The following is a 20,743-nucleotide window of genomic DNA, read 5'->3' as shown; positions in this document are numbered from 1 at the left end:
AAATCATTATTTAGGAGGACATGTTGTTTAGAGGGAAAAAGCTGAGACTTTTAACACTCGTGTTTATTTTACTTTGAAAGGAGCTACAGACGCTGTCACCATTTCTGGCCTAAAACAGTTTCTTAGGCAGCCTTTGGAATCCGTGTGTGTCCTTTCCAGGCCATACCAGCCTTTTTTACCCGCATATAAGCCTTATCATATGTGCCCAGCCAGATGCAGCCACCTGCCGTATTTTGACTGTGTGTTAATGTACATAAAAACGTTAGACAATAAACACTTGCGTGTATATGGTTTTTGAAAGCAACTTATCACCCAATGCACGCGCACACAGCCAGCTGCCGTTCATTGTTGTTTGTGGCTTAGCTACAGCTGCTTCGCGCAGTGATGGTTACTTTCAGCCGCTTTTCCAGTGCTTAATTTGTGACAAAAGAGGTGCCGGGGCTATTATTATGTGGAAAATGACTAAAATTAGGTATATATAAGCGGCGTTCATTTATGTTCACCACAGCCACTGTTGAAAGTAAAGTGAAAATCGTGAAACAGTGGCCACGCCATCTTGTCCCTTTTAGGCCCCATCATGCACGTAGGTAGCAGCCATTTTGTGTGCCTTGGCCTCTCTGCCCACTGCCAATAGCCTGCACGTCTCTCCCCCTCACTCCCCGGCCTCACAAGCATTCCCCCGCACCCCGACAGCCCCGATCTCTCCTGCCTGGGCCATAAACGCACCTCTAACGCGACCCTGTCTCCGAGCCACATCCCATGCTGAACCCCCTCGCTCTTTCATCTCATTCAAAGAACAGGCCATTTTTGATAACCTCTTCCTCCCTGCCCGATTGTCCGGCCTGATCCCAGGCCATCACCTAGCCCAACAGATGCCGTTTATTGCCCCCTACAGTAGGACCTCGCCCCCATCAAAGGAGCGGGGATTAATCAATTTCGCACCCCGAAGATCCGATTGATCACACACATCCCCGTTCCCAGTGGAATGTCCAGCTGCGCGATAACCACCACATGCTGAGATCGGGGTGGGAACTCTACTGTAGCTGTGTGTGGGAACGGGCCTGGCCCGGGGATTCCGAGGATGTCTTTTCTGTCCTTCAAAGAAACATTACGGATGCAATGTATGTAATAAAGCCATAAACCTGTGTATAAGAGGTCAGGCCTCAGTGATGCGGTTAGAGCACCTCGAGAAGATACTCTGTTGTCTGATTTGACGTGTTCTGCTCCGTCGGAATAAACTCCTGTTTCCTGCCTTCCAGTCTCCAGCGCCTGCCTCTTTGTTTGGTAATCTAGAATGGTATGAGAGGCGACTAACGCTGGGCAAATACTAAAGGGTTCTTGGTCGAATTCGGCCCTACCTTTTCACAATTGGCGTCCCAAACGTGGGGCCCATCAGCGACACGTGGATCCAGTGGGAGAGGTCCCAACGACAGAGTGAACGACTGCAACAATCGGGAAGTGCACCTGCCCGATAGATCCTCGTCTGGCAGCCGATCATCCGAACTTCACTGGCTCCGAGCAGACCTCTCTCGAGTAATCTACGGTCCTGACTGGGAACCATCAGGAGTGCCACAGCAATTACGGAGAAAAGAGGACGATCAGGTGCTGGAAGTGGAAGATGAGAAACTGTCCATGCGGTCCGGGTAAGGTCATGTAACACGACAAATTGCGAATTGATTGTTTGATTGTTTGAAAATACTAGTATTACTCATTTGATTGTTTCTGAGAGATTCTCTGTCTGCAAACAGGGAAGAATAGGAGTATTCTCTCTTTGCAGATAGTGAAGGGTAGGTAACGCAAGCCTTTGCCCCCATTGTAATCAGTCGTGCCTGCTTCCCTCTCCATTTGATTGATTGTTATCCAAGCATTTACTGTTTTGGAATTGGTTCTCTTTGGATTATTCTCTATTTGCAAACAAGCACAGGGTCGCAATACTCTGGTTAGTCTTTGCAGATAGTGAAGGATAGGTAACGCAGGCTTTTGCCCCTGTTGTAATCCGTCGTGCCTATTTTTATCCCTCATTTGATTGATTGTTTGTCCGAACATTGACTGTTTGGAATTAGTTCTCTCTTTGGGTATTCCCTATTTGCGAATACTGTAGAATAGAAATATTCTGCCTAGTCTCCGCAAAGTAGTGAAGGATAGGTAGTGCAGACTTTTGTCCCCATTGTAACCCGTCATGCCTATCTTCTCCCCATTGTTCAGTAGTTGGTTCAGCCCGGACCGTTATTAGAGGTAGATCATCCGGCTCCACCGGAGGACATCCCTAATAAAAAGGACATATATATAAAAATACGGATTAGCCGCTGTATCATGCTAGCAAACTATCACATAAAAAATCGTTAGGAAAAACAAAAGGAATCGAGCAAAATCAGTAGGCCACTGATGGGATCTTTTTGACCCCGCTAAAATAGAAACATTAGGAACAACCCCTCATGAGAAATATGAAACTAGTGAGAAGAGCCGAGCTCGACGCCATGATGGCCGCAAGACAGCTCGACTCCGCCACCCACCCCACCCAAATAACGACAAACCCTATGCAAATATTATAAATATATACAACACTCCAGCAAAGTAATATGTTAAAACGTTTTATTATACAACTATTTACATGGCAGCCGGCTGCAACATCAATCCCAATGCTTGACGCTGTTCCTGTCCCTCTTTCCTTAGAGTGGGCTACTTTGGGCTACTTTTTAGTAGGCTTTGGGCTGTGGAAAGCCTACAAAAGCCATCAGTCGGCGAGGTAGCGTCGGTGGCGGCCTGGGGTGGAGGACCGTTGTGCGAATAGGCCGGAGGCAACCCAACGCGTCGAGGCCCGTCCCCGGATCGTCCAGAGGTGACGTCCAGCAAGTTGTGTGCGGGGGATGCCTTGCTGATGGCTCCCCCCTTTGTTGCCTGGTCCAGCCATTTAATATACCTACGCCAGGAGATGGCGTGGGGCGCCCGTGGAGAAGCGGCGCGGACGGCCCCTCTCTTCCCCCCAGGTGGAGGTTCCTCTCCCGCACTAAGACTGCCATTAGCGTTCCACTCAACGAGCCCCCACGGTTGACTGGCCGGGGGACCCGCTCCGGTGGCTGTGGTGAAGGACAGCTGCGGGAGGGGGGGGGGACTCTCAAGATGGCGGCCGGCTCCCTGGATTTGGGCCTGGTCCACTAGGATGGCTCTGGGCTACCATGGAACTCGGATGCTTGCCTGCTCGGGCATGAGCCCCACTCTTGAAGACGTCCTCTCAGTTTTAAAGATTCTACGAGAGTCGTTGGCCCTCGACTCCCGCGGGCTTCCGGTGGGGGCAACCGCCACTGTTGCTCGACTATCCCCCATGGATATGCCGCTGCCCCGGGTAACCGCCGCCTTACCCTCATCTGGTGCCATGAGGGAGGATGATTCAGTACATCGACGGAGGGATACGCCTGCTGTCCCGCTCTCCGGAGTGGCCACGACGTTGTCACGAGATGACGGTGCTCTCATGCTAACGCCAGCTTTTGTCCGAATTACCAAAAGACACTGTAGACTGCCAACTCGATCAGCTCTGGTGGGACATCAGCGTGACGCGGTATGGAAGATTTTGCCTTCCTCGCCTTTAAGTCGCGGTTCATGCCGCCTGTCCTTTCTGCTGGCGTAAAAGGAATTTTTTGAACTGCCGAAAGGGATTCTGGTCTAGCCGCTAGTTATTGGAGGCATTTGAACTATACTCTGGACCTGCCTAGCCTCGACCAAAATGGCGCCAGTATGGGCGGGACTTGCAACTCCTTATGACGATTCTAGTTACTTAGCCTTGATGTTATGGGGGATGTATGCGGTCTTTGCGCACATGGCGGGCGGGGAAGGGTACTGGCTGGGCATGCGGACAACCCTATTGATGTCAGGTTTTTTCTATTGATTATTGTATTATTAAAGCTCCGAAGTAATGTTACTGACGATACTGGCCCATGGCGTGCGTATGGACGATTTTATTGTAACTGATCCTGTTATACTTTCAATTATAAAATCAACCTTCACTGATCCTGCAACCGTTTGTCACGTTTAGTTTTTTCAATTAAATGGCTCGCTCGTTACGTACTCCTATACTGCTGTGTAATCTCTCCTTACCTCATGCGTTTCCCGTCTGCCCCGTGGCCGGCCTGCATGGTGGGAGGCCCGTATTTGAATGCTGACATTTTTACAATCAAGGTTTTAAAAGAAAAATATATATGGAACTAGCATCATAACAGTCATTTAGACTGATAGGGTTTTTCTTTAAAAATACCATGCTCTGCGAACAGGAACGACCCTATACGACGGTAAACCATTTCTTTTCCTCGACTGAAAACATGAATCCGCCACCCCCCACCTTATACTGAATACCCCTGGCCTTTGACCCTCTCCTACACGCGGTCTGTACTACCGCCCTCGGGCGATCTATGTAATGAACAGACTACCATTGGTTATCTTTGCCGCACTACCAGTTCCTCTGGGCTTAAATGCAGAGACATAAGGGACTGCATCCAAGAGAGATAAGTCAAGTACGTGGTAGGTAAAAACATTTTCATGTTTATGCGCGCTGATGTGCTTTGAACGCTGCCACCCCCCCCCCTCTTTTTCTTTTTGCAGGTTACATCGGAATTTCAGCTGAAGTATGGAGAAGACCTAAAACCGCACCGTGTTCCACGCGAGGAAAATAGGCTAGCTCTGTGAGACGGTACATTAGATGTAGGAGCTATCTCTGGGAGCATGAAAAATTGTATGGTATGAATGTGCGCATGGGCCCTGATTTGTACGGTATGAATGCGTATGTGTGGCGCACGTTTGGGTCAATAAAAGAATGCTTTTTGTATGATTGAGGCGTTGATCGAACGGTTAATGGGATAGGAAAATTAAGCCTGAACATGGTACCTGCATGTGAAAGATGAATAAAAATATAGCACTTTTAGGAACGACTCTCTCTGGAGCTAGCGAATGGGAGAGTGGCCTACACCAGAAACTTGAAGGCTTATCTCAGTACGACGAACCCAAACCCAACCGATATCCCAAATGTACACCCAAAATAATGCGCACCAGTGAGTCAATTTATGTGCTGACTAAATAAGAAAAGTTAAGAGTACCCCGGGTTGGGGTTCATCCAGAGTCCCCCTCAGCCCAGATATTAGGGATATTGTTATTTTTTTTAGATTTACCCCTTCTTCTTCCACCCTCATAGAAAAGTCAGAGTTGTACCATTGCACGTCCGACTGACACCCCTCCTTTACCTCAGCTTGGGTAATCATTTGCTAGATGTTGGAAGACCCCACCGCGAGTATAAGCACGACTGGACTAGTGTCCGACCAATTAAAAAGGAGTAAGTATTTTTGAAGCGAGATTACCAACAAAATGTGTCTACTATTAGGAAGGAAGGAGAACAAAGAGCTCGACCCCCAAAATAAATTAAAGGGAATACTGAGAATACGCAACATGCATGACAAAGTCCTTTTGCCCAAAATAGCTCTGTGTTCTGTCTTAGGTTTCCGTACTTGATGTATGTACTGTCGCACCCTATCTGGTATTTGTGTGTACGTAAACTATGAATTTATGTTTTCTCTCAGCTTGTGTTTTATACGTGAAACCGACCCGTACTGTTCTATATGTGTGTGCACTGAATAACCTATTATTATACACGTTTCTCTCTCTCTCTCTCTCTTTATGTTGTACGTGTACTAATAGCCTATTTGGTGCACACAACGCTCTCTCCCTCTGAGGGCTCCCTTGCTCCCTTTTGAATAAATGGCGACACTGTACCTCACCGGTACAGGTATAATTGGCTTTGAACACGACAGTGTTTGAACAAATTGACAGAAACAAAACGATCGTATTTTGCCATATTACTACCTCTCCTTTCTGTAAAATTATGGAACTTAATTGGCTGAGAAAGAAAGGACAGGTAAGACGACTAATGTCCCCTAATCTGACCCTTAAAAGGGGGAACTATATGTCAGTGGCTTTTGTTTTAGTGCTTTAGTAACACCACCCTCATCATTCGGATTACCACCGCCCATTGCACAAAAGTAGAATGTCCGAAACGTCCCCGTTTTTCCAGAATGGTCCCAGTTCTGTAACCAGCTGTCCGAGAAAATCTTAAAGACTGTAGCTGATGACCTTGTTTTTAAAGATAAATCGTCTAAAACTGATAAAAGTTAGCCGTTGCTGTCAGAAAAGAAAGAGAAAGAAAAAAAAATGCTTAACGTATGTCCTTCCCTGGAAAAAGTAGCTGTAAACCCATGATAATAAGCACTTCACACTTTTTATGAATTAGCAGACCTTGAAGAAAAATATAGCTCAACAGGATTTGTTTTAGAAAAACACAAGCCTCTACTAGAGGAGCCGGTTTGAATTCGATGAACCATGTAATTGTCGGATATCAGACTTCTTGCCACATTCGCGAATATAACAGGAATGAACACCAGAAAGACATGATGTTTGAAAATAGAAAGATACTTGCAGATCTGCACCACAGCAATGATGTATGAGTTAACAGCAGGGGTGACTTACAAGGAGGGACGAGGGACCGCTGACACCTACCCTGACCTGGGTGATCCTGCAGCTGGGCATTGCGCTCACGAGCGCTTCTTCTTCTGGGCACTTTGGTCCCCCCCCCCGCCGCCGCCTACACCTCTCGGCCGCTGAGCGGGGGGACTACATCCCCCAGAGTTCCAGACGGCCCTGCCCACAGACGCCGGCTGACGCGCACGGGGTGCTTAAATCACCGGCGCTCCCCTGCAAGAGCGGGTGACTTACAAGGAGGGACGAGGGACCGCTGACACCTACCCTGACCTGGGTGATCCTGCAGCTGGGCATTGCGCTCACGAGCGCTTCTTCTTCTGGGCACTTCGGTCCCCCCGCCGCCGCCTACACCTCGCGGACGCTGAGCGGGGGGACTACATCCCCCAGAGTTCCCGGCGGCCCTGCCCACAGACGCCGGCTGACGCGCACGGAGGCGCTTAAATCACCGGCGCTCCCCTGCAAGAGCGGGTGACTTACAAGGAGGGATGAGGGACCGCTGACACCGACCCTGACCTGGGTGATCCTGCAGCTGGGCATTGCGCTCACGAGCGCTTCTTCTTCTGGGCACTTCGGTCCCCCCGCCGCCGCCTACACCTCGCGGCCGCTGAGCGGGGGGACTACATCCCCCAGAGTTCCCGGCGGCCCTGCCCACAGACGCCGGCTGACGCGCACGGAGGCGCTTAAATCACCGGCGCTTGATAATATAAAGATGTAAGTAAATAGAATTTATTCATTTATCATGGTTCTTAGTGGAGATATATGCCCTTCTATCCTTTCTTCCTCCTTTTTCCACTGTCCTTTTCTTTTCCCATTATCTCCATTTTTCAATGGAGTGTATGTGGAGTTTACTAGTGGACTCGTAGGGTTTATTTTTTTTACATTTGGAGTAATGGACACGGCTCTAGTAGAATCTACACTGAAGCAGATTGGCTGCAGCTACTATACTGTGTGCACAACAATGTACTGATATAGCCATAGGGCTACAGGAATTCTGAGAGCATTATCCTCTATTATTTCTGTTTTTTTCTTCACCCTCGGCATGAGTGTAGTGATTACAAACGTACTCGTAACACATAATTTTTCATATTTAAAATACGATTTGGAAGTTTTAGATACTTTGGTTATGATCACCCCATTTAAGGAAATGTTAATGTACGGTGTGCTGGTATATTACTGAGTTGATATATAAAGATATGGCCTCTTGGTACTTTAAAGATGGCGCTCGTGGGAGTGAGAACTCTGGGCAGAAGCGTGTCACGGATTTGATTGTGGAAAGTAAAAATGTATTGTATCCTGAACATTGATGAATTTATGGCTAAGACAGAATTTATGCCAAGTGACAAGACATTACAAGAGGTTGGTCTCTTTTTATTGACTTGGGTGTTTTTTATGAGTTTTGTGAGTTACGATTGATTGGCACTTTCTTTGGGTGAATTTCTGATGGGAGTTTGGTTCTGTTCCCCCTCATTTTTCTGGAGACACAGGGTGCTGGTGGCGTTGGACTACTTTTATAATCTACTGAAGCTGTGAGTAGACATTATAAAAATGAAAGGTTGGATGTATTAGAAGCACAATTATGTGATGTTATTTTGGGTTACAGCCCTGAAGAAGTCAAGTTTGCAAGATTTATGCATGACGAAACACGTGTTGGCTGCTTTTCTTTGAATTGAACTTTGGAACAAACAACATTATTGGAAAAATTATGGACTGAACAGTATCAATTGAAGAACTATTCTTGTGAAGAAGGATCTTTAAGGACATCCGCTCTGAATATATGGGTGCTTGGGGAAGCCTTGTATCTTTTCAATTTAGTGGTGTGTTTGCAGTGGCATCCGGTAGGCTGGGGGCTGCTGCTGGGGTCACGAGTTGTTTGAAGATACAGTGACCGTGTCGGCAGGAGATCGGACCTTGGGTGTTGCTCGGAGTAGAGAGCTGGCAGTTTTTGCTGCATCCAGAGTTGAGACCACAGTGGGTGCTGGGGTCAGAATGGAGGTGAGTCGGGGGACCAGAATCCCTGGAGCTGGTCATGGTCAGGCGCAGATGGGCTTGCCGTTGGCGCACCAGTGGCGCAACCGCTGTGCCATTAAGTAGGGGTCAGGAGGAGGGCAGTCAGCTGGCCAGTGGGAGCGGGAAGGACATGCTGGAGGTGGGAAGGGCAGCAGCAGCATGGAGTACTGGAAAAAGAGAAAAAAGGAGCACTGAGGGCACAGAAAAAAGCTAGAATTCTTTTTGATGTGAGCTACAGAGCCTGTTAAATATTTAGGTGTTTGGATAAATAGGGACCCAGAGGTAGTAGTGCAAATGAACTATGGCAAGTGCTTGCAACACTAACAGACCAGATGTCTAGATGGATACGCCTCCCACTGTTCCTATCGGATAGCATTGCAGTAATAAAAATGACGTTACTGCCTAAATTCCGGATTTTTTCGTGAACATTCCCATAGCGTTAAATAAAACACTCTTTAAATATCTCCAGGCATGCACGCTGATCCTGGAATGGGCAGTTAAGAAGCTGTGCTGGAGCTGGAATACTCTGCTGCAGCCATTTAAGTGAGACAGCTTTGGGGCACTAGATATGAGACTGCATTTTTTGTGCACTTTTCGCACTATTGGTAGTTTCCGCAACGATTTCTACTGATCTGGCGGTGGAGGTGGACGATGCACGCCCAATCCCACTCTCGGCAATGCTGCTTTATAATCACCCACGGAACCCCAGAGTAAACATAAACACAGTGAGCAGCTGTTCGCGCATTGCAGGAGCTACGGGTAAGGGCAGGCAGGGATTACCTATATGCCTTGTTGGTAGATGTACAACCTGGCATTTCAGTGGTTCAGGAACAGGGGTCATTGGACACACTGAGGGAGGCTGGGGTTGCCACACTAGGTGAACTCTAGCGGGAAATTAGAACATTAGGAGCCCTCACTGCTAAGATGCCTTACACTGCTATGTTAGGTGTTGTCAATGTGAAACTGCGTGCAGCAATCAGGGCGATGTACCCGGAGTACCCAAATGAGCTGAGGGTTCTAAATGCCATTCAAATGCTGCTGTCCAAGGAGGATAGGAAGGACCTGATAACCAGATTATATAATACCTTCCTCGTTGAGAATCCAATGGTTGCATATGTGGCTTATGAAAAACGGAATGCATTGGTGGACACACCATTGACTGGACGCCTCACGGCGAATTGCAACCTCAGAATAATTCACTTTAAGTTTCTTCTTCAGATGTACTAAACACCAGAGCGCCTACACCAATATGGGCTGTGGGGCGATTTGCGTTGTGTAAGGTGTGGGGTAGAGGGCGCAGACTTTATTCATCTTGCCTGGGACTGCAAGTATCTGTGGCTATACTGGGTCAGAATAACGCAACTTACTCAGGTGATTACGGCAGTGGTCGAATGCGCTCTGCAAGTATGTTTTCTGGGATTGCATAAATCAATTCAACCAAGTAATCGCAAATTGTTAGCTATTGCGTTATTTCTGGCCAGAAGACAAGTAGCAAAGATTTTGGGTGGTAAGGCTGTACCTACAATGACTGCCTGGTTCAGAGCTGTTGTGTACTGCAGAGAACAGCTAGACATATATGCTGAGGAATTGCCGGTCTCCTCTAGGCCAAAAGATATTTGGAGCCCTGTAAGATTATAGCTAATGGAGCACCCTGATGTATTAAATTAAGATAAGTCAAGAACTAGGCTTGTTTTTGAGGATAGGAAAGAAGGCGCTAGGCGTTAGTTTGAATGCTTAGATGGTCACTGATACCCCAGGTGAGTAGTTCAAGGCCCAATCTCAATTTAATGTACTGTAATATATGTTTGCGTTATATACTGTATGATGTTACTCATGTTACCATTGCTGTATTGAGTTTATATACTGAATACATATGTAACATGCATTGATGGATTGATGGAACGCAATAATAAAAATGTATAAAAAATCTTCTAGCAGGCTCAGCCCCATCCTGGGTATGGGTAGAGGTCAAATGCAATACTAAGTGTACATTCAAGTCGGAAAATGGAGCAAGAGAATTCTCAAAACTGGTGGGTTTGAAGGGAGCAGGAGGAGGAACAGATCGAGGAAATGTTTTCTGCGTATTATTCAGGTGTCAAGATTGTGAACAGTGTTTGTATCTGCGGTGTCTGCTAACTTGATGTTGCATGGATAATTGGAAACTGGGAATCTTTGGAACTTTTAATTTTTTTATTTTGATCTTCTATATAGCACCCGCCACATGGTTGTAAACAACCAAGCACTTTACATGGGCTTTAGTAGAGCATATAAAGAGGCACATAAACGCGAAATGTCTGCAGATCAATGTACAGAATGGTCTTTAAATTGCCCCCCTAGGGGGGCGTGAATTAATCTCAGAGGGGGCACAAGTCCACGTCCACCAAGTGAGTTGCAAGAGCCCTAGAATGCTCTCACTCAGAGCGCCCTTTAGTGTGTTTTTAGCCCATTCCCGCCATTGTGCGTTTTTTGCCCTAATTTTAGAGCAAGTTGGCTTGTGCTACAAATGGCTCAGTTCCGAGGTAAAGAAGAGCAGCCTCCCCTTGCAGGAATAGCATTGGAAACTCAGTAAAGCAATTCACTTCTCAACAGTCTGCAGACCTTAAAAATGAGAATGTAGATGCAAATGAAGGGCCCCCACATGTATAGACGGAGTATGAACATGTACCCAATCTAGATGACAATAGTGTCTGATGTCACCTGTTTTATACAGCTCCACTGGACGCTGACAGTGGACCCAGTATCCAGTTTATATAAAGGGGGGGTCACATCAGCCATTCATGATTCATACTGAGTGGATATCTCTTAAGAACTCTTGCATCTTGAAGGCGTTGTTAACAAATTGTTATTCAGAGCACTGAGGGTGGGGGGGGTGTTCAGATTCACGGGAAAGGGCTGGAGTTACTCTCTATTCAGAGTGGGAACGAGACTAAATCACCCCGAAACTCAAAGGAGAGGGGTAAGGGTAAGGAAGATAGTTGGGAGAAAGCAAAAAGAAAAGGGAAAATATGCATTTGTGCATCAGGCTGGATGTCTCCAGTGTTTAAAACAACACTGTGTACAATTATACTGTGTGGGAAATGCAAACCATGGGAAGGGAAACAGCCAATACAACGCGTCCGTTTCCACGCATACCCTAAACCACGCATGCATTACATCGCATGCGTGGTTACCACGCATAACCTTTACCACGCATACCTTTACTACAAGATACATAGTAAAGGCATGTGTGGTAAAGGTACAAGCTCTTGTGACATTTAACAAATGAACGGTGCCAACCAGCACACAATCATTGATTGCCAATAATTATCAGCTCGCCCTCATTAGGAAAGTAACCCCCAACCTTCACTTCCTGAACAACGCTAATGGAAAAACAATGCAGACTTTCATTCACTTCTAAATGATCATTAAAAAGAAATTAAAATACAAAAACACACTCACCAGCATTTTAGTTATGTTTTTAAATAATCCATTCTAATCATATCCTCACAATATGATCATCTCACCTCTTTCCGTTGCCTTCACAGACACAAAACATTTATTGATGAAAGATGTGGAGGTTACCGGTGTCGGAAACAGAAAGACATTTTTGCTTCCTCTTTACGACGTGCACCGCACCTTGGAAGAGCTTGGAGAGAAGAAGTAGTGGAGAGGTAAGGGGATTTTTAGTTAAAAAAAAACAAAATCAGGTCTGAGGGAGTTGTGTCGTGCAGGGGTCTGCTTTTAGGGTTCAGGGAAGGGGAGGGCGTTTTTGTTAGAAGGGTTTGGAGGTGGGGGAATCGCGTAGAGCAAAACAATGTGGGTTAGGAACTCCTTTCCCTTAGATGCGTACACCTTTTTATTGAAACAAAGGTTTCTCCTCTTATTGTTGATCAAATAACTTTCACATCAGTCTTTGTTGATTTCTTATCAAGAGTTTTATTCTACAATTACTTTCTTGTATAAACAACCTTTTATTTTCTAGCATATTATGTTCTCAGATGCGAAAACATTTAAATTGCAGTTTCATTTAAACCCTATGCAGTTTGTGTCGTACTTCACCCTTCTTCAGTGGTCTGAAAACAAATACATAACTAGCACAGATCAATCATTATGTATGAAAGTTCTTATCTGATAAAAAAAAAAAAAAAAACTTTATAACGATTTGAACTTTCATAGATTCATCATAGTATAAGCATTCTCTGAATTTGCCCAGTCAGCATTTCTGGTTAAGCTAGCAAGTTGCATGATTCAATTGGATCTTATTACGTTTCAGAATACTAGTGATGTTTCAACAAGGTAACAAACTTCTAACCGTTGTACAAACTTGCTGAATCAAAAACATTGCAGTTCACTTATGTTCGACATGCAGTCTTCTAACATTCTATGATGTACTAACTAAATGCGGGCTGAGATATCGCGGGGAAAGCGCGAGAGACTTTTCAGAACAATTCCAAATACTGGTTACATTGTTTCAAGAGATCACTGTTGCTTACGCAGGGGACGCACAAGGAATCTTACGCATCACGGTTACAAAGTTTCATTTCAAGAGTGCCGATTCTCTCATAGGGGATGCGCAAGGGACCTTTCTCATACATGGCTGCTCTCATATCTCAGTTACAGACTTTCAAAAGTTTAATGAATACACTTACATTAAAGGATTCTGCTTCTTTTGCAGGAGACGCGCAAGGGACCTTTCTCAATAACAGCTGCTCTCGCAGTTCCTCAAATGTGCACGTGATTTACGTCTTTTCAAATCAAATGATTCGTAAAGCGTCTGCAACCCTATCTCGTATTTTGGTAACTGGAGAATACTACCTCGACCATAATTCTCTATTCTGATCTACTGGTAATGTATACAGTTCCGCGAAATACCCCTACACAAAATGTGAACGGTGTGCTCTACTGCAGACATGTGTTTGCGGTTCTTCAACAGAAAAGGATTTATAGCACTGATTAACTCAAACTGAGTATATTAATGATTAAAAAAAAATGTTGGGATGCATGCCCACGGAGTTATAGAATTGTATTATAACACACACAAACAGAAACTTATGTTGTACACAATCTCTAGAATCCTCACTATTAAGTTTTTCAACTGCGTATACATCATGTCTGCAGTAGAGCACACCATTCACTTTTTGTGTAGAGGCAGTTGGCGGTTTTGTATACATTACCAGCAGATAAGAAAAGGTTGTTTATAGAAGGAAGAAATTGAAGAATAAAACTCTTGATAAAAAATCAACAAAGACTGAAGTGAAAGTTATTTGATTAACAAAAAGAGGAGAAACTTTTGTTTCAATAAAAAGGTGCACGCATCTAAGGGAAAGGAGTTCCTGACCCACATAGTTTTGGATATTCAAGGGCACTGTCAGACACAGTGCAACAGATGTTGTAGCACACCACGGGCAAATTCAAAAAAGTAAGAACAGTCACAAAAAATTGAGTGCACTGAGAAAACTCTCATAATTATACGGAATCGCGAAGACCAACATTTTTAGGGATCCGGGCATGGGTATTTTTAAGAAGGATTGGGGGTTGGGGGTCACGCAGGGGTACAGGGGAGGGGTATTTAAAATAAATAATTTGAGGGCTGGAGGGTGCAAAGTAACAGTTATAGGAATTGGGGCAGGATAGTAGATAACCTTTGCCATGAATATGCACTTACCATGCATGATTTTACAAAAAAAATCGTTGTGAAGGTATGCATGGTAAAGGCATTTTCGTAGTAAAGGTAATGCATGGTAATGGCATGTGTTGCAACGGAATGCGTTGTAATGTCATACAACCCCCATGGAATATGTCCTATGGAGTAATATACCAGGAAATGCTTGTTTGGTACAACTTTCCAGCTGCACTACTAGTTCAAGTGGATGAATACATCTCTGAATGTAGGGTTCATTTATGAGCTTTGTATGCAGTGTGGCACAGCTAGTCACCTTGCTGATCTGTGTGACGGGGAAATGGCAGGAATGTGCCCGAATTAAGGCAGTATGGTGCATTCCTATCTATCCCCTTCCACCCTTTTGGCATACTAGCGCCACTGCAGGCACCACAGCACAAGGGTGATTTGTTACATGTATGTTTTGTGCAGGAAGGGACACGTTCCTCTTGAAAAACGATCCTGGGAAGCAGATTCATCTTTCTATGTGTGCTGCAGAATGCTGTTGGTGCAAGGGTGCAGAATGGCAAACACATAGAAAGAGATAGAAATTAGAAGAAATGGAGATATTTCTTCTTATACCTCCCCTGGGAAAGTGTAAGATTTAGGTGCATTCCCAGATTTACAAGTTCTTGTAAATCCTGTGATGCATCAAAATATTTGGGAGTTGCATGGGAACACCCACACAACACTCATGAAGGGCCTGCCCACCGCAAAGTAACACAGAGCAGCCATTTGCACTGTGTTGCTTTACTCCAGATTTCTGAAGCTACTCCGAGCCACGCAAAATGGCTTTGCGTGGTTTCAAAAATCTGACTTAGAGATTTGCATCACACATCTACCACATTGCATGATGCAAACATGACACAACCCTCTCAAAAATAACCCCATTGTTTTCGGTAAATGTAAGCAGTGTGTTTACCACTTAACATTTTTCAACTCCCTATATGCAACCAAATTTGTTTCATTTATTAAATAAATCATTTTACCATGAATAAATGCGGAAAGCAATTTAAAGTGGCTACACACGAGTACAGATATGTAGCAAGATTGATTAGGTGGAGCTTTGCAAGGGTCCATGGTGAATAGGGTTGGAATGTCTATCTCACTTGTCCATATAACATCATTAATTACCAGGCATTTAATCCCTCTGGTGAGTATTCATAGTGTTCTTATGCACATTTGTGTGACATTGTCATATGAGGTCACTAACCTGTGATCACTGTTAAAAGAAAGGAACAGAGTTTTGTGGACGCCATGGCTTTGATGTGTTTCACTCAGCTAGAGTTATCCCAGCTCCTGAAAAACTAAGAAAATAATTTTTGTTAATTAAGTCAAGGATTCATGCAGTGGTATCTTAGGGTGAAGATATATATCCTATTTCTAATTATTTTTAATGCTAATTTCTAACTATAACGTGTCCTTGAAACCTGTGTTTTTTTCAGTGAATATATATATATATATATATATATATATATATATATATATATATATATATATATATATATATATATATATATATATATATTCCATTCACTTCGCTCGGCGCTGGCGCATCACAGTCACTCTGCTTGGACTGGTTTCAGAACGAACAAGTCAGACCCAGATTCTTGTGCTAAACAGTGTTTTATTCCATTAAGTTATAGAATAACACCCAGCAAGTCCGCATGACGCGTTTCGCCTCTAGCCAGAGGCTTGATCACATGATACGTTGCTAAAAAGAGATGAGGGTACTTATGGAGCTCATAGATTACAAAGGGGTGGTGCTGAATGTCCATGGCCTACCCCTATTAACTCTTTAGCGTTCAAAACTATTAACAATAATGAAACAGTGTCTGTTTGTTTCAAATAACGGGCACAGTGCCCAATTAACCAAACAACATAATCATTCGATGGCTGTGCAAAATCCATACTGTGCAAATATAAGCAATAATAAGTTAACATTCTATACACAATAATTATACCGTATATATAAAAATTATTCATAAGTAAAGGAGCAATGCATATAGAAAAATATATACTCATTTTTAGGTCTCGCATCTGCGTCGCTGCGAGACTTATTGTGATCATTTCATCTTTTAAGGACTCAAGGGGAGCAGATAAGAGACAAGATATGTGAACGCGCAGATCTTCAACTTGGATTAGGTCACGCACATCCACTGTGAACAGCATGTCAGTTTCAGTTTTCCACCAGCAGTTCTACATTATGTTACTTTGTTGCAGTTTAATAGTTTCGTTTTTGCTTTACTGGTTCAGGGGCAGCTGGCTTTTTGATTACTGCACCCTGCACTCAGCAGCAAACTCCACCTTGCACTGAGTAGCTAACTGCACCCTGCACTCAGCCAATGTGCACCCTGAACTCAGCAGAGCGGCGTGCTGGGCTGTGGAGCGCTGCGCTGTAGAGTAGAGCACTGCGCTGTAGAGTAGAGAGCTGAATAGTGGAATAGTGCACTGTAAAGAGGGGTGCTGCGCTGTAGAGTAGAGCACTGCGCTGTAGAGTAGAGCACTGAATAGTGGAGCGCTGCGCTGTAGAGTGGAGTGCTGCGCTGTAGAGTGGAGCGCTGCGCTGTAGAGTGGAGCGCTGCGCGGTAGAGTGGAGCGCTGCGCTGTAGAGTGGAGCGCTGCGCTGTTGTGTGCTAAGCTGTAGGGCGGCGTGCTGAGCTATGGAGCGCTGCGCTGTAGAGTGGAGCGCTGCGCTGTAGAGTGGAGCGCTGCGCTGTAGAGTGGAGCGCTGTATAGTGGAATAGTGCACTGTAAAGTGGAGTGCTGCGCTTTAGTGGAGTGGTGCGCTTTGTGGAGTAGTGCATTGTAGAATGGAGTGCTGCGCTGTAGAGTGGAGCACTGCGCTGTAGAGTGGAGCGCTGAATAGTGGAATAGTTCACTGTAAAGTGGAGCGCTGTGCTGTAGAGTGGAGCGCTGCGCTGTAGAGTGGAGCGCTGTGCTGTAGAGCGCTGCACTGTAGAGTGGAGCGCTGCGCTGTAGAGTGGAGCGCTGCGCTGTAGAGTGGAGCGCTGCGCTGTAGAGTGGAGCACTGCGCTGTAGAGTGCCGCGCTGTAGAGTGCCGCGCTGTATAGTGGAGTGGTGCATTGTAGAGTAGAGTGCAGTGCTCCACTCTACAGTGCAGCGCTCCACTCTACAGCGCAGCGCTCCACTCTACAGCGCAGCGCAGCGCTCCGCTCTACTCTACAAATATATTGAATACGTAATAAATTAAATACCTTGAAAATGTACTCCCAATATAAGCACTACATATAAAATATAGAGCAGTTTAGCCACCTTCATAGGTAACAAAATTGCAAGTGCAAAATACAAATATAGCAAATACTAATCTATATATACTCTATATACCTATTAATGCATTGCAAACGAAATACCGTCCCTACAAATAAAAAAACTTCACATATTATGGCACGATAACATATATTATTGAAACAGCACGAAATAACAAGTGCATTATATATACATAATCACATAAGAATAACAATTACAATTAGAGACATTGTTACCAAAATACAGTCACATTACAATTAATAAAAGCACTTACATTATGCGCGAAGCGAAGCTCCCTACTAGCGCGACACTCCTTACACCTTCAACGCCGTCGTCAATATAACATTTACACGTGCGGTGATTGCTACGTTATGTTACGTAACAAAAGAAGCAATCTGATTGGCTACGGCATACGTCACACGCAAAGAGCAGCAAATTAAACCACAGAAAGACTAGACCACGACATTACAAACACCTTCACACATTAGGGGATATTTTAGACGCCATTATTTTCAATACAAAAACATTTGCCATTCCATAGCACAACTACCCTAAATTCCTTCATTTGTATTATGGGATTTTAATCCTCTGTTTAGACCTTTGCAAGTACAACTAGGCGAGACGGGCGTATGGGGCACGTGGCAGTGGTGTGGTGATTGAGTGGCATCTCTGTGCTGGCAGATATGAGGTTAATCAACGGCGTAGCTAGAGCTTGTGGCGCCCGGGGCTACCCCTCAGATTGCCGCCCCTTGGGGGGGGGAAGGGGGGGGGATGAGCACTTCAAAGATGTCCGAGTCTCCGAGGAGAGACAGAGACACGTAGTATTGCTGCTAACAGTTACCTCGATTATGAAAGTTACATTTAGTTATTTATAGTTTTATATAGCGCGAACTTGAACCCAAAGGATATCAGAGCGCTTTACAATTTGAGGCAAAGGTAACAAATCAGAACATTTTTCTAACATGGAGAATCTAATGGGCATTGAGATGTTTACCCCTCTCAAAATCGCAATGGTTGTTTGTTAGAAATGGGGGTCTCTAGTTGGCAATGGCTGGCCACTGTTCAAGTGGGAACCCTTCTTCCTAAGTCAGAGTAAAGGGGCTACACCCTTTGATAACCCCTCCTTGTGCGCCAGACCCGGGGCCTCTCACCATTCTTTCTTTGAATATGTGTAAACCCAGTATATATAATGTATAACTTTTTTTAGGACTTCACTTTACACCTTTGTGATAGTGCAATTTGTATTTATTCATGTATTTGCACGATTGCATGTTAAGAGCAAAACACCACCGGGTTTTGCGCTGACACTTCCCAGCATTCTTTTTGATCTTATTGCACTAGCAACCAATAATGCCTGAGAATGAGTGATGGTATAACCAACCTAGTTGCACTTGCTATGCTATTAATTTCTCTTTTTTAGGCTAGCGCAGGTCATGAATGAGCAGATCAATGATATCATCTTATTAACAGCTGCTGTGCCTGCCTGACCTCTGATACGGTAGTCACACAGTCTGTGTCTGTTTAGTGCCCTTCCATTTCTGGTGTTTTACATAAGTTTTAAGATGATCATAGAGTTTCTCGTTGTTTAAATGGGGATAATTTCTGATATTTAAACAAGGTCTTCATTGCTTGATTTTGCTCGCAATAATGTGTCACTCATAGTCCTCGTAATGTCACTCATAATTGCTCTAAAATTATGAGTGTCACACATAGCAATCTGAAACCTTGGCAGCTATGCTTGCAAGACAGTGTCACTCATAGTAGTTGAAATGTCACTCATAATTACACTGAAATTATGAAGATGTCACAGTTACACATAGTGATTTGAAACTCAGCTATAAAATCAAGCCCCACCACCCTGGTATTTCTGCCCCCATCTCAACACCCGTGAAAACAAGAAGTCAGTAATGTAATCCATATTGCCTTCTGGTTTCAGGTAGAAAATAAACCACACTGTAAGAAAAGAGTTGGCACGAGCTACAAAAAACAGGCTCTGGCCAACGATGTATCCAGCACTTGATTCATCCTTATGCCCGCACTACTACACGTCGATCTAAGAATTCTTCACCTGGTGTCGCCTTGAGCGTGGAGCAGTTCAGACAAATGGGGACGCTCCTTCGAATATCTGGCCCCAGAACTCTGAAACTGTCACTGCCTACACTTGTCCGAAGCTGTTTTCAGGAAACAATTACAAACCTGGCTGTTCTAAAAAGCTGCCCCAGTTAATGTATATCTTTCAGTACAGTCCCTAGTAGTAGGACTCCCAGGTTATGGCAGCTATGTGTTTTGCAAATGCCAAAGTTCAAACGTCATGTAAATGCAGATTCTCGGGGGAAGAAGTCTTGTCATTGTTAATTTCAAGCATGGTGATTTCACAGTTGAGTGTTTGGCGATGCCTCACAAAGATCTTATTCATGTTTGCCAAGTACTGTACACTGCTGTGTTGGCAGAGCTCTTCTTGGGGATGCAAGCCTGACCTTATCTAAGCACCGTATTATCCTCAAGCTCGTCCATCGACGGTTTTGCTTCTAATTGTGCTTGAAGTCAGAAAGAAGATATCATGCATTGCCATTGTCATAACGGCTGTGATTTTCGATCCTTACTGATGGGCACAACTTGTCACAAAAGTATTTCTGGAATAAATAATTACTAAGGCATTCTCTGGACTCGACTCCCCCCGGGCCCCGCTATGACCGACTCTCTCTCTCCCCTCAATTTTTTTGGTGTGTGTCGTCGTGTCGCGAGAGGGCCGCCCGCAGCCACACAGTGACACAGCACTGGGTGACACAGAGTACAGTCAGTGAGTACTGAAAAGTGCTGAACAGGGCAGGGTTGAGGGCAGCAGGGCCCCGGCCAGGCCAGGCAAGAACTTGAATGGTGGTGGTGGTCTCTCTCCACAGTCCACGCACTCCTCGACAAGACGGGTCACGGGAGGGACTGGGACAATGAGCGCGCAGCCGCAGCGCGTAACGCGTCACAGGTCACACTGGCGCGGCAGCGAGAAGGCTGGCCCAAAATGTTACAGGGCCGTCATTGGTTGCGGCTGTGCGCACCGCGCACGCTACCTGATTGACGGCCCTGGCCTCTGTGAGTGAGGCTGGGAGGTGGGGGCCCTGTTGATGACGTTGTGATAATCGGAAGTGAAACCAACCGAATAGACAGGTGTACATTAAATGCATCATGGTGTGTGCTACTGACTGCTTAGATCGAATGGGTGATTTCCTGATCTCTGATTTACTGTTGTCACTGGCCGTCCCGTCCAGTCCGAAGGGCATCAACGCACTGTAAAACTCTGATTTTTATGTGCAAAGC

At 45.0% G+C, this 20,743-nt stretch overlaps 1 protein-coding gene across 4 annotated transcripts in view; it reads right to left on the bottom strand.

Moving 5' to 3' along the window:
* Positions 1-20,743, bottom strand: part of LOC144817793 (uncharacterized) — a 233,060-nt gene that overhangs the window by 43,683 nt on the left and 168,634 nt on the right. For all 4 annotated transcript variants that reach the window (XM_078674613.1, XM_078674611.1, XM_078674612.1 and 1 more), the window contains one exon: positions 15,375-15,468. In XM_078674613.1, the coding sequence (XP_078530739.1) occupies positions 15,375-15,420 (46 nt within the window). In that variant the 5' untranslated portion in view covers positions 15,421-15,468. The remainder of the gene's footprint in view (positions 1-15,374; positions 15,469-20,743) is intronic.

This window comes from Lissotriton helveticus, chromosome 2_1 (genome assembly GCF_964261635.1).
Source record: "Lissotriton helveticus chromosome 2_1, aLisHel1.1, whole genome shotgun sequence".
NCBI lineage: Eukaryota > Metazoa > Chordata > Amphibia > Caudata > Salamandridae > Lissotriton > Lissotriton helveticus.
Note: the sequence above shows the minus strand (reverse complement) of the source record. Positions and strands in the feature narration are given on the sequence as shown.